The sequence below is a fragment of the Rhinoderma darwinii genome, chromosome 6 (assembly GCF_050947455.1).
Source record: "Rhinoderma darwinii isolate aRhiDar2 chromosome 6, aRhiDar2.hap1, whole genome shotgun sequence".
Classification (NCBI taxonomy): domain Eukaryota; kingdom Metazoa; phylum Chordata; class Amphibia; order Anura; family Rhinodermatidae; genus Rhinoderma; species Rhinoderma darwinii.
Window position 1 is genome coordinate 137,414,434 of NC_134692.1, and position 14,429 is coordinate 137,428,862.

A 14,429-nucleotide genomic window follows, 5' to 3' on the forward strand; every position below is an offset into this window, starting at 1 on the left:
CTTCATCAACCATCGTTCAAACCTCAGAGAGACAGAAGAATCCTTCCCCGAGATAAAGCGAACGCATCATGAGAAGACTGGCTGTTCCAAGTAAATCATAACGCAAATAATATTGTGGTTTTCCTGTCTTTTGCCCAAGCCAAGACGGATTTACATCTTATTCATCTCGATCTTGAGGAACATCTTATCCAAAGACAAGAAAAACAGGGGTCCCACTGGTTATAAAGAGTGTGGAGATGAAGCGAAGGGTGTCCGTGTAGTCACTATGCATTGTTTTAAGAACAGGAAATGGAAAGCAGGTGAAGGAGGACGCGGCTCCGAAGACAGAAGATCTGCCCGGCCAAAGACGGGAAAAAAAGATGCTGAAGTGTACGCATTGCATGTCCTTGGTGGCAGCGCCCATCTAACCCACTCTCGGTGAGATCATTTACAGGGTGAAAAATTTAAAGGGCAACTCCAACCAAAGCAAAACATTCTCATGAGTTCCATGTCCATTCCAAAAGCTGTACTGTTACATTGAAACGCAGCATGTGCTCTTTTATGTAGTCAATCCAATTTATAGAAGTCCTAAACGTCAATTAAGAGAAAGGTGTAGTCCTTCCTAGTCTCCTTGCCCCGTCTCAGGTCACTGGCATTTCAGATTAACTGTCTGACAACCACTGTGGTTGTTAGGCACTGTATCCCTAGCAACCAGACATGACAGAGCTGGATTGGCACTGTTCTGACAGCTCGGAAGAAGAAAAGCAACTTGGCAGCAGTCACTTTATGACATTCCGTATCTCAGCAAACTGGTTTCGGTCTTGGCGACTGGTGGCGAGCAGACCGCCCATGTGGACCGTCCATGTGTGGTCACTATTGAGAAAACTCAGGACACCCATTCATTGAAGAGGGACTGTGCAGGACTAATGCTAGCTAGAATGGTGTCCGAACATGTAATGGCCAGTTTTTCCACAAGGTTCTCGACTGCGCGGCACAATACTGCTACGTGGACGGGCACCCCCTAATAAGTGCCAATTCCCCCTGGCTCCGCTCACCAATGGTGGTGCTAAGGGTGGAACCGCCACCAACTCTACATTGATGGAATATCCTAAGAACAGACCTTCAATGCGAAGATAGAACAAAGATGTCAGAATAATGTCTCCAGTTCCCAGAAGATACGCGGCAGTGTGAAGGGGGGGGGGGGTGATTAGTCCCCTCCAGATCCAGCAGACGCCTCGTCCTTGTCCCGGGGAGACGACACTTCCACATTTCTACGTCTGATTAGAACTTTGCAACATTTTAGGAGCCTCGAAAACTTCTGCTTCTTGTTTATAGACTTACTGAAAGACGGCAAGTTTTGGGATGAGAGAAAAAGCACCTACATGTTGCAAGATTGTGAATATATTGTTGCTTTTAAATCTGCTTACTCCAAAGTATAGAATTGTGCAATTCTGAAGTAAAATAAAAACAATCATTGCAATCAACTCTGACCCAAAAGATAAATCTGCTGCGGCACTGAACATCTTCAATGTGTGTCCTTCATTCATAGAGAACCCGTCACCTCTCCTGACAGGTCTGTTTAGTAAATACTTATATTCCCCATAAAATAACAATTCTGGAGAATCTTTTCTTAGAACTCTTTGTTGTGATGTTTCTCTGTTATTCCTCCTGGAATGTATAAATAAATAGACAACCATTCCCCTTTGTCAATGTGTTTCCCTACACAATCTGACTCTGTACAATCAGTGCTGGTAGTGTTAGAATTTGTAGGGACACACCTTATTGACAAGAGGAATGGTTGTCAAGTTATTCATTCATTCATTTCCAGGAGGAACATCAGAGGAATCTAACAATGCAGAGTTCTAAGAAAAAATGCTCCAGAATTGTTATTTTATGTGGAAGACAATTATGTACAAAACAAACATGTCAGGAGAGTGGACAGATCCTCTATACTACACCACACAGGAGAGCTCCTCTATACTACACCACACAGGAGAGCTCCTCTATACTACACCACACAGGAGAGCTCCTCTATACTACACCACACAGGAGAGCTCCTCTATACTACACCACACAGGAGAGCTCCTCTATACTACACCACACAGGAGAGCTCCTCTATACTACACCACACAGGAGAGCTCCTCTATACTACACCACACAGGAGAGCTCCACTATACTACACCACACAGGAGAGCTCCTCTATACTACACCACACAGGAGAGCTCCTCTATACTACACCATACAGGAGAGCTCCTCTATACTACACCACACAGGAGAGCTCCTCTATACTACACCACACAGGAGAGCTCCTCTATACTACACCATACAGGAGAGCTCCTCTGTACTACACCACACAGGAGAGCTCCTCTATACTACACCATACAGGAGAGCTCCTCTATACTACACCATACAGGAGAGCTCCTCTATACAACACCACACAGAAGAGCGCCTCTTTACTACACCATACAGGAGAGCTCCTCTATACTACACCATACAGGAGAGCTCCTCTATACTACACCATACAGGAGAGCTCCTCTATACTACACCACACAGGAGAGCTCCTCTATACTACACCATACAGGAGAGCTCCTCTATACTACACCACAAAGGAGAGCTCCTCTATACTACACCATACAGGAGAGCTCCTCTATACTACACTACACAGGAGAGCTCCTCTATACTACACCACACAGGAGAGCCGACAGATCCTCTATACTACACCACACAGGGGAGCTGACAGATCCTCTATACTACACCACACAGGAGAGCCGACAGATCCTCTATACTACACCTCACAGGAGAGCTGACAGATCCTCTATACTACACCACACAGGAGAGCTGACAGATCCTCTATATTACACCACACAGGAGAGCTGACAGATCCTCTATACTACACCACACAGGAGAACTGACAGATCCTCTATACTACACCACACAGGAGAGCTGACAGCTCCGCTATACTACACCACACAGGAGAGCTGGCAGATCTTCTATACTACACCACACAGGAGAGCTGACAGATCCTCTATACTACACCACATAGGAGAGCTGACAGATCCTCTATACTACACCACACAGGAGAGCTGACAGATCCTCTATACTACACCACACAGGAGAGCTCACAGATCCCCTATACTACACCACACAGGAGAGCTGACAGCTCCGCTATACTACACTACACTGGCGAGCTGACAGATCCTCTATACTACACCACACAGGAGAGCTGACAGATCCTCTATACTATACCACACAGGAGAGCCGACAGATCCTCTATACTACACCACACAGGAGAGCTGACAGCTCCTCTATACTACACACAGGAGAGCTGACAGCTCCTCTATACTACACCACACAGGAGAGCTGACAGATCCTTTATACTACACCACACAGGAGAACTGACAGATCCTCTATACTACACCACACAGGAGAGCTGACAGCTCCTCTATACTACACCACACAGGAGAGCTGACAGATCCTCTATACTACACCACACAGGAGAGCTGACAGCTCCTCTATACTACACCACACAGGAGAGCTGACAGATCCTCTATACTACACCACACAGGAGAACTGACAGATCCCCTATACTACACCACACAGGAGAGCTGACAGCTCCGCTATACTACACTACACTGGCGAGCTGACAGATCCTCTATACTACACCACACAGGAGAGCTGACAGCTCCTCTATACTACACCACACAGGAGAGCTGACATCCTATATACTACACCACACAGGAGAGCTGACAGATCCTCTATACTACACCACACATGAGAGATGACAGCTCCTCTATACTACACCACACAGGAGAACTGACAGATCCTCTATACTACACCACACAGGAGAGCCGACAGATCCTCTATACTACACCACACAGGAGAGCTGACAGATCCTCTATACTACACCACACAGGAGAGCTGACAGATCCTCTATACTACACCACACAGGAGAACTGACAGATCCTCTATACTACACCACACAGGAGAACTGACATATCCTCTATATTACACCACACAGGAGAACTGACAGATCCTCTATACTACACCACACAGGAGAGCCGACAGATCCTCTATACTACACCACACAGGAGAGCTGACAGATCCTCTATACTACACCACACAGGAGAGCTGACAGATCCTCTATACTACACCACACAGGAGAACTGACAGATCCTCTATACTTCACCACACAGGAGAGCTGACAGCTCCGCTATACTACACCACACAGGAGAGCTGACAGCTCCGCTATACTACACCACACAGGAGAGCTGACAGCTCCTCTATACTACACCACACAGGAGAGCTGACAGCTCCTCTATACTACACCACACAGGAGAGCTGACAGCTCCTCTATACTACACCACACAGGAGAGCTGACAGATCCTCTATACTACACCACACAGGAGAGCTGACCGCGCCTCTATACTACACCACACAGGAGAGATGACAGATCCTCTATACTACACCACACAGGAGAGCTGACAGATCCTCTATACTACACCACACAGGAGAGCTGACAGCTCCGCTATACTACACTACACTGGCGAGCTGACAGATCCTCTATACTACACCACACAGGAGAGCAGACAGCTCCTCTATACTACACCACACAGGAGAGCAGACAGCTCCTCTATACTACACCACACAGGAGAGCTGACATCCTATATACTACACCAAACAGGAGAGCTGACAGATCCTCTATACTACACCACACATGAGAGATGACAGCTCCTCTATACTACACCACACAGGAGAGCCGACAGATCCTCTATACTACACCACACTGGCGAGCTGACAGATCCTCTATACTACACCACACAGGAGAGCTGACAGCTCCTCTATACTACACCACACCACACAGGAGAGCTGACAGATCCTCTATACTACACCACACAGGAGAGCTGACAGCTCCTCTATACTACACCACACAGGAGAACTGACATATCCTCTATATTACACCACACAGGAGAACCGACAGATCCTCTATACTACACCACACAGGAGAGCTGACAGATCCTCTATACTACACCACACAGGAGAGCTGACAGATCCTCTATACTACACCACACAGGAGAGCTGACAGATCCTCTATACTACACCACACAGGAGAACTGACAGATCCTCTATACTACACCACACAGGAGAACTGACATATCCTCTATATTACACCACACAGGAGAACTGACAGATCCTCTATACTACACCACACAGGAGAGCTGACAGATCCTCTATACTACACCACACAGGAGAGCTGACAGCTCCTCTATACTACACCACACAGGAGAGCTGACAGATCCTCTATACTACACCACACAGGAGAGCTGACCGCGCCTCTATACTACACCACACAGGAGAGATGACAGATCCTCTATACTACACCACACAGGAGAGCTGACAGATCCTCTATACTACACCACACAGGAGAGCTGACAGCTCCGCTATACTACACTACACTGGCGAGCTGACAGATCCTCTATACTACACCACACAGGAGAGCAGACAGCTCCTCTATACTACACCACACAGGAGAGCAGACAGCTCCTCTATACTACACCACACAGGAGAGCTGACATCCTATATACTACACCAAACAGGAGAGCTGACAGATCCTCTATACTACACCACACATGAGAGATGACAGCTCCTCTATACTACACCACACAGGAGAGCCGACAGATCCTCTATACTACACCACACTGGCGAGCTGACAGATCCTCTATACTACACCACACAGGAGAGCTGACAGCTCCTCTATACTACACCACACCACACAGGAGAGCTGACAGATCCTCTATACTACACCACACAGGAGAGCTGACAGCTCCTCTATACTACACCACACAGGAGAACTGACATATCCTCTATATTACACCACACAGGAGAACCGACAGATCCTCTATACTACACCACACAGGAGAGCTGACAGATCCTCTATACTACACCACACAGGAGAGCTGACAGATCCTCTATACTACACCACACAGGAGAGCTGACAGATCCTCTATACTACACCACACAGGAGAACTGACAGATCCTCTATACTACACCACACAGGAGAACTGACATATCCTCTATATTACACCACACAGGAGAACTGACAGATCCTCTATACTACACCACACAGGAGAGCTGACAGCTCCTCTATACTACACCACACAGGAGAGCTGACAGATCCTCTATACTACACCACACATGAGAGTGGACTGGTCCTTTAACAACAAACATCAAATTGTTAAAAAAAATTCTACTCTCTATAGTCACCTCAATTAATATTGTGAGCAATTCAGTCCCAAAGGGCAGGTCCCAGGGTTTGCAGCTCCAGGCACGGATATCAATGCATACATCCAGATCTTTACTAATATAGTCCCAGAGTGCCCCTTTAACCCCTTACTTACAGGCATGTCATGGTCATATATGGTCTATGGCACTATTGCAGTGCAGATGATATCAGTCCCATGCAACGTTTTCCCCAGAATACTTTGATAATACAGACCCACGTTCATATTCCTGGAATTCTCACTTACCAAAGGCGTACCTGAAAAAAATGGAAGAAGAGAAAGGTTCATTAGAGGAACGTCACATTATGTAACAATTATAATCGAGATATTTAGAGTTACAGATTCATCATACAGTAAAGCAGTCGGGTATGTTATAGGGGCTATGCCCTCTCCAGAGAACGCCTTCATGGACAGAACTGGTATGAAACCCTGTTTCTCTCATGTGGAAAACAATAGTCCAGCCCATGAGGTAAAGGAGGAGGTCTGACATGTGACCCCACCCCTGAAGAGGCTGTCCTTCATAGTACGTGCACCCTTGCATATTCCATCATGGATTCATTAAAGGGGTATTCCCATCACAGACTATTATGGCATATCCACAGGATATGTAATAAATGTGTGATATATGCGGGTCAGGTCTGGGACCCGCGTCTATGTCGAGAATGGAGGTCAGCCAACCCCCATCCCGCGTGGTGAGGTAGTGACCGGCTGTCGTATATTGCTAGTCACCCAGCTTTCCAACCACTTGACATAAGAGGACGACTCAAATTTGGAAAAATATAGCTGCTTTCTGCCAGAAATTGCGGCACTTGTCCATGGGCTCTCTGGTTTTCACTTGAATGGAGCTGAGCTGCAATACCAAACCTGGTCTATAAATAAGAGTGGCGCTGTTTCTGGTAGAAAGCAGCCATGTTTCTCTAATACAACCCCCTCTAAATTTACTGGGAATGCTTCTTCATGCAAATCTAATACCTTCATCATGTTCGTTTTTGATAAGAAAATAAAATTCTCTGCTAATAAATAAACACAAATGAGACACATGTCAGCGTGGGAGGGGGGGGAGGGGTGTTATTAATTAGTGAGTGCACCCTGGAAGGTCCCACTTCAGAGGACAGTCCATGAACCATATCTCTCCATCCCCAAGAAACTGCAATTCAGCTTTCCAAGACAGACTTATGAGAGGAAGCCGCGGAGACAGGGGAGACGGCATCAGCAGTGGGCACAGGATGCTGCAGAGATGCGCCGCCTGTTTATAATGAAATGAATCTTTGAAATCCAATCCTCTCCCGAGTGCAAGAACTCCGACCATCCAGACTGCGACTCCGCTTACAATGATTATTTTGGTCTGTTCTTTAAATAAGCAGAAGGGGGGGGGGGACATTTCTTTTTTTTTCGTGAAGATAACTTTACGCGCAATATACAATTTTTATATCTCTTCTTGCTTTCACTGAATGAAAACATCCTGTTTTTTCTCTAATAGCCATAATTTCTTTATCTAATATCTATCTCAGTGTCATATCTGTATATGTAATATCTATTTAATATCTCTTTCTATCTCATATCTATCTATCTATCTATCTCTCTATCTATCTATCTATCTATCTATCTCCTATCTATCTCATATCTATCTATCTATCTATCTATCTATCTCATATCTATCTATCTCTCTATCTATCTATCTATCTATCTATCTCCTATCTATCTCATATCTATCTATCTATCTATCTATCTATCTATCTCATATCTATCTATCTATCTCATATCTATCTATCTATCTATCTATCTATCTATCTATCTATCTATCTATCTATCTATCTATCTATCTATCTATCTATCTATCTATCTCTCTATCTATCTCATATCTATCTATCTATCTATCTCCTATCTATCTATCTATCTATCTATCTATCTATCTATCTATCTATCTGTCTGTCTATCTATCTATCTATCTATCTATCTATCTCATATCTATCTATCTATCTATCTCATATCTATCTATCTATCTATCTATCTATCTCCTATCTATCTATCTATCTATCTATCTATCTATCTATCTATCTATCTATCTATCTATCTATCTATCTATCTATCTATCTCATATCTATCTCATATCTATCTCATATCTATCTCATATCTATCTCATATCTATCTATCTATCTATCTATCTATCTATCTATCTATCTATCTATCTATCTATCTATCGATCTCATATCTATCAATCTATCTATCTCATATCTATCTATCTATCTATCTCATATCTATCTATCTATCTATCTATCTATCTATCTATCTATCTATCTCACATCTATCAATCTATCTATCTCATATCTATCTATCTATCTATCTATCTATCTATCTATCTATCTATCTATCTATCTATCTATCTATCTATCTATCTATCTATCTCACATCTATCAATCTATCTATCTCATATCTATCAATCTATCTATCTCATATCTATCAATCTATCTATCTCATATCTATCAATCTATCTATCTCATATCTATCTATCTATCTATCTCATATCTATCTATCCATCCATCTATCTCATATCCATCCATCCATCCATCCATCCATCCATCCATTCATCCATCCATCCATCTATCTATCTATCTTAGACAATACAGATACTGCTTAGCTTCTATTCCTCTAGAGTCTCTAGACAAACCTCAAACATCGTGGATGAATTTCTGACTTCTCTAGGACTAGTTCTTGGGGTTAGGCCTCATGTGCACGGCTGTAATATTCGGGTCGGCCGGCAGCGGAGTGTCACCCGCGAGCCGCCCGCAAATCGCAGGCCGTGCACATAGCCGCGTCCATTATTTCCTCTGAGCCTGGACCGCAGAACACGGCCGTAATAAGACATGCCCGTTCTTTCTGCGGTCCGGGCTCCCGGGGCCATGCACGGACTGTGGAAACCACGGTCGTTTGCATGGCCCCATAGGAATGAAGGGGGCCGCAAGTCTCCCGTGGATTTTCGGGGGAATTGCGGCCGCAAAAGCACGTTCGTGTGCACGGGGCCTTAAGGTTTATAGCTGAAATGTTTCACTAATTGCAGGGAAACTTCTTTCATATTAGAATATTTGACATTGAGACAATCCTCCTGGGGCAGAATAAAACTGAAGTAGGTGAGGTCAGACAAATCACAGGGTCTGCGCTTTTATAGGACGATCGGCTCTGTGACTATAATCACGGTTATTATGTAAATCACAGCGACACATGGAAGTGTCTGAGAACGCCAATGCTCATTATACTGCCGCCGAGGGTCTGCAGCCAACCTAGGAATATAGGAGATTAAGAGCAAAAGTCCAATAGTGTGGCCCCCGACAATACGGAAATCATAGCATGTGCCTAAATGCAGAAGTTACTGCACCAGCCGGACTGGACCATTGCTGCAAGATTATTGCAAATCTTAGTTTACTTCCCATTTGGGGCATTTTGAGGGGTCCCATAATAAATAACACGCCCTATAAGCCACAGTGGAGAACTGCTGCAAAGAGTGGAGAACCGGTGCAAAGAGTGGAGAACCGGTGCAAAGAGTGGAGAACTGCTGCAAAGTGTGGAGAACTGCTGCAAAGAGTGGAGAACTGCTGCAAAGAGTGGAGAACCGCTGCAAAGAGTGGAGAACCGATGCAAAGAGTGGAGAACTGCTGCAAAGCGTGGAGAACTGCTGCAAAGAGTGGAGAACTGCTGCAAAGTGTGGAGAACTGGTGCAAAGAGTGAAGAACTGCTGCAAAGAGTGGAGAACTGCTGCAGTGTGGAGAACTGCTGCAAAGAGTGGAGAACTGCTGCAAAGAGTGGAGAACTGCTGCAAAGTGTGGAAAACTGCTGCAAAGAGTGGAGAACTGCTGCAAAGAATGGAGAACTGCTGCAAAGAGTGGAGAACTGCTGCAAAGTGTGGAGAACTGCTGCAAAGAGTGGAGAACTGCTGCAAAGAGTGGAGAACTGCTGCAAAGAGTGGTGAACTGCTGCAAAGAGTGGAGAACTGCTGCAAAGAGTGGAGAACATGTGCAACGAGTGGAGAACTGCTGCAAAGAGTGGAGAACTGCTGCAAAGAGTGGAGAACTGCTGCAAAGAGTGGAGAACTGCTGCAAAGAGTGGTGAACTGCTGCAAAGAGTGGAGAACTTCTGCAAAGAGTGGAGAACTGCTGCAAAGAGTGGACAACTGCTGCAAAGAGTGGACAACTGCTGCAAAGAGTGGACAACTGCTGCAAAGAGTGGACAACTGCTGCAAAGAGTGGACAACTGCTGCAAAGAGTGGACAACTGCTGCAAAGAGTGGACAACTGCTGCAAAGAGTGGAGAACAGCTGCAAAGAGTGGAGAACTGCTGCAAAGATTGGGGAACTGCTGCAAAGCGTGGAGAACTGCTGCAAAGAGTGGAGAACTGCTGCAAAGATTGGGGAACTGCTGCAAAGCGTGGAGAACTTCTGCAAAGAGTGGAGAACTGCTGCAAAGAGTGGAGAACTGCTGCAAAGATTGGTGAACTGCTGCAAAGAGTGGAGAACTGCTGCAAAGAGTGGACAACTGCTGCAAAGAGTGGACAACTGCTGCAAAGAGTGGACAACTGCTGCAAAGAGTGGACAACTGCTGCAAAGAGTGGACAACTGCTGCAAAGAGTGGACAACTGCTGCAAAGAGTGGACAACTGCTGCAAAGAGTGGACAACTGCTGCAAAGAGTGGAGAACAGCTGCAAAGAGTGGAGAACTGCTGCAAAGATTGGGGAACTGCTGCAAAGCGTGGAGAACTGCTGCAAAGAGTGAAGAACTGCTGCAAAGATTGGGGAACTGCTGCAAAGCGTGGAGAACTTCTGCAAAGAGTGGAGAACTGCTGCAAAGAGTGGAGAACTGCTGCAAAGATTGGTGAACTGCTGCAAAGAGTGGAGAACTGCTGCAAAGAGTGGAGAACTGCTGCAAAGAGTGGAGAACTGCTGCAAAGAGTGGAGAACTGCTGCAAAGAGTGGAGAACCGCTGCAAAGAGTGGAGAACCGCTGCAAAGTGTGGAGAACCGCTGCAAAGTGTGGAGAACCGCTGCAAAGAGTGGAGAACCGCTGCAAAGAGTGGAGAACCGCTGCAAAGAGTGGAGAACCGCTGCAAAGAGTGGAGAACCGCTGCAAAGAGTGGAGAACCGCTGCAAAGTGTGGAGAACTGCTGCATAGAGTGGAGAACTGCTGCAAAGAGTGGAGAACTGCTGCAAAGAGTGGAGAACTGCTGCAAAGAGTGGAGAACCGCTGCAAAGAGTGGAGAACTGCTGCAAAGAGTGGAGAACCGCTGCAAAGAGTGGAGAACCGCTGCAAAGAGTGGAGAACCGCTGCAAAGAGTGGAGAACCGCTGCAAAGAGTGGAGAACCGCTGCAAAGAGTGGAGAACCGGTGCAAAGAGTGGAGAACTGGTGCAAAGAGTGGAGAACTGGTGCAAAGAGTGGAGAACCGCTGCAAAGAGTGGAGAACTGGTGCAAAAAGTGGAGAACTGCTGCAAAGTGTGGAGAACTGCTGCAAAGTGTGGAGAACTGCTGCAAAGAGTGGAGAACTGCTGCAAAGAGTGGAGAACTGCTGCAAAGTGTGGAGAACTGCTGCAAAGAGTGGAGAACTGCTGCAAAGTGTGGAGAACTGCTGCAAAGAGTGGCTATTGTGGAAGACCCTGTGCATTCGTTTCATAGATGTAGTACTTTACCCCTGCTGAGGTGACTGATTAAGAGGAGAGCGGGGGTCCCGACAGTGGGACCGCCAGTAATCAGTTAGGGCTTATTCAGACAAGCGTGTATCACGCCCGTGTGACGGCCGTTAAAACAGCTGACACACGGATTTATGTATTTCAATGGTGACGGTCACACAACCGTTGTTTCAACGGTGCGTGTGAAGGGTCCATGAAAAATTAAAAATGTCCTACTTTACTGCGTGTCACGCGTCCCTCCATAGACTCTAGTCTATGGCGGATACATGACAACGCGTCCCCCACGTCCGAGGTTGCCGACGCAATGTAGCTTTAATCTTCAGGAGACCAATGGGGAAAAAAGTGGTGGTACAGACGTCCCTATAATGTCAGGACGCCCAGTAGTAATCCATCACTCTATCAAATATATTTCCACCACTCCAAAAACCATTGTCCATGGGCTTTACACCACACCAGCCGACACCTGGCATTGTGTATGATGCTCGGCTCTACAAAACCCCATACATGAAGCTCCTGATGACTTGTAATGATGTTACCGTCACTTCAAAAGAGCGGCCGCAAGGTGTTCACCGGTGAAACATATTAAAAATATGTTTTACCTCTGAACACTCGGCCGATAACCGCATTGCAAACCCGCCGCAATTCACGGTAAAACGCGCAGTTTTGCTGCATGATACACTACCGCAAGCCGTTAACCCAGCATAATCCACTCAGTGAAATGCTTCAGGGTTTTTTTAACGGATAGCACGCTGACCCATTCATTTCTAAGGGGCTATGCACACTTCCGTTATTTTAACGGTTCCGTGCGTCTGTTCTGCGAAAAATAGAACAGGTCCTACTCCTGTCCGTTTTTCACAGATCAGTCTCAGCCTTTCTACTGATTGGGTCTGTTAAAACAACGGACCGCACACGGAAGCCGCCCGTGTGCGGTCCGTGTTTCACGGGTCCGTGATTTGCGGCCGTATAAATAGCAACGGATGTGTGCTTGAGGCCTAAGGGCTTATTCACACAAACAGGATAATCAGCCGTGTGACGGACGTCTTTTTAAACAGCGGTCACACGGCCGCATTAAAACCAATGTACTTCTATGGGACTATTCATTCAAGTCTATGAGGGATCTGTGAAATCGGGCCCCACACGGGTGCAATTTGGCCGTGAAAAATATCAGTTTTTCACGGCCGATTTGACACTCGTTCGTGTGAACTTTTGCAAAATTGCGCCATTTAGCCTCGATTTGGCAAAAATCGCAGAAAAAACGCAAATTGAACACGAAATGGGAACTAATGGATTAATATTAAGCACTAACATTATATATATATATATATATATATATATATATATATATATATATAGCAGTGCTGAATGTGTCATGTAACTTTTTGGGGCTGTAATAACTCTCCAAGTCAGGCTTATGTGATAGGTTTACCTGCAGTCCTATGTAAAACGACAGCTAACACATGGTGATATCAGTGCGCTTTGTGCTCTGCCACCACTGTCTCAGCTCTGATGCATCTGCACCTCTGGTCATTATATTCTAGTCGCCCACATTAAAGCACGACACATTTTGTGAGTTCTCTTTGTCTCTTGTATATATTTTGCATCTGTTGCTATTTAATTTAAGGCGTAAAGAATAAGTAAAAACTAATTCTGTAATGGCGTTCCTGTGGCTCCGCGTTCCTGGGTCGATACCGCTGTATAATAAAACGTAATACCGGTTAGTGAGCTGCGCCTGGCACGGCGGCGGTGACCATATAATGTAATTGTATGATAATGCCGCTGTAGGGGGCTGAAAGGGTTTAATACGAAAAAATAAACATCCCCTAAAAATCCCACGTCCTAGACTCGTCTGTGAACTTTGCACCAAACGTCCGTATCAGACAGAACTTTGGTTCCAAAATCCAATCACAGGGTCTCGCAGCGCCGAAACGCGTGTGGTGCGAGCAGCGTCAATCTCAGACAGCTGTTTCCCGTTGCTGCCAAGGCTGGGCAGACCCAACGTGGTTTTAGAGGGGGAAGGAAGCGAACACAGAATGGTAGTAAATGAAACTTGTCTGGTTTCTGGATTCACTTTATTGTGGTTGTGGAATTCTGAGATCTGGGACACTCGTTTCTGCAATTACAAGAGTCGGGATTAACCCCTGAGTGCACAGTGTGGGATAGACGGACTCAGAGGGATGGTATTACTCTGGCAGCATGACTGGCAGCCCCATATTGTCCTTCACCCATTTCATAGACAGACTTGAAACGACCCTAGGCATGATAAAGGGGGCTAGCGGATGGTCATGAAGCCCCTATGTGTGTCCGTGCCGTAGAAATGATCCGCAAAATATAGAACGGTTATCGCTGAAGAAACTGCTTGGTAAATGCTAGCACCGCATGGCGCCCACTGAATGGATTTCGATATAATGGAGGGGTGCTGGAAGTCGTAGTCCTCATGCACACGACCGTAAGGCTACAGGCACACGTTGCGTATTTTGCCGTGGAAACGCAAGATAAATTGACA

The 14,429-nt window shown here is 45.8% G+C and overlaps 1 protein-coding gene across 1 annotated transcript in view; it reads right to left on the reverse strand.

Moving 5' to 3' along the window:
- Window positions 1-14,429, reverse strand: part of LMF1 (lipase maturation factor 1) — a 212,017-nt gene that overhangs the window by 169,024 nt on the left and 28,564 nt on the right. The window contains exon 3 of the mRNA XM_075830593.1: window positions 6,504-6,514. Within this exon, the coding sequence (XP_075686708.1) occupies window positions 6,504-6,514 (11 nt within the window). The remainder of the gene's footprint in view (window positions 1-6,503; window positions 6,515-14,429) is intronic.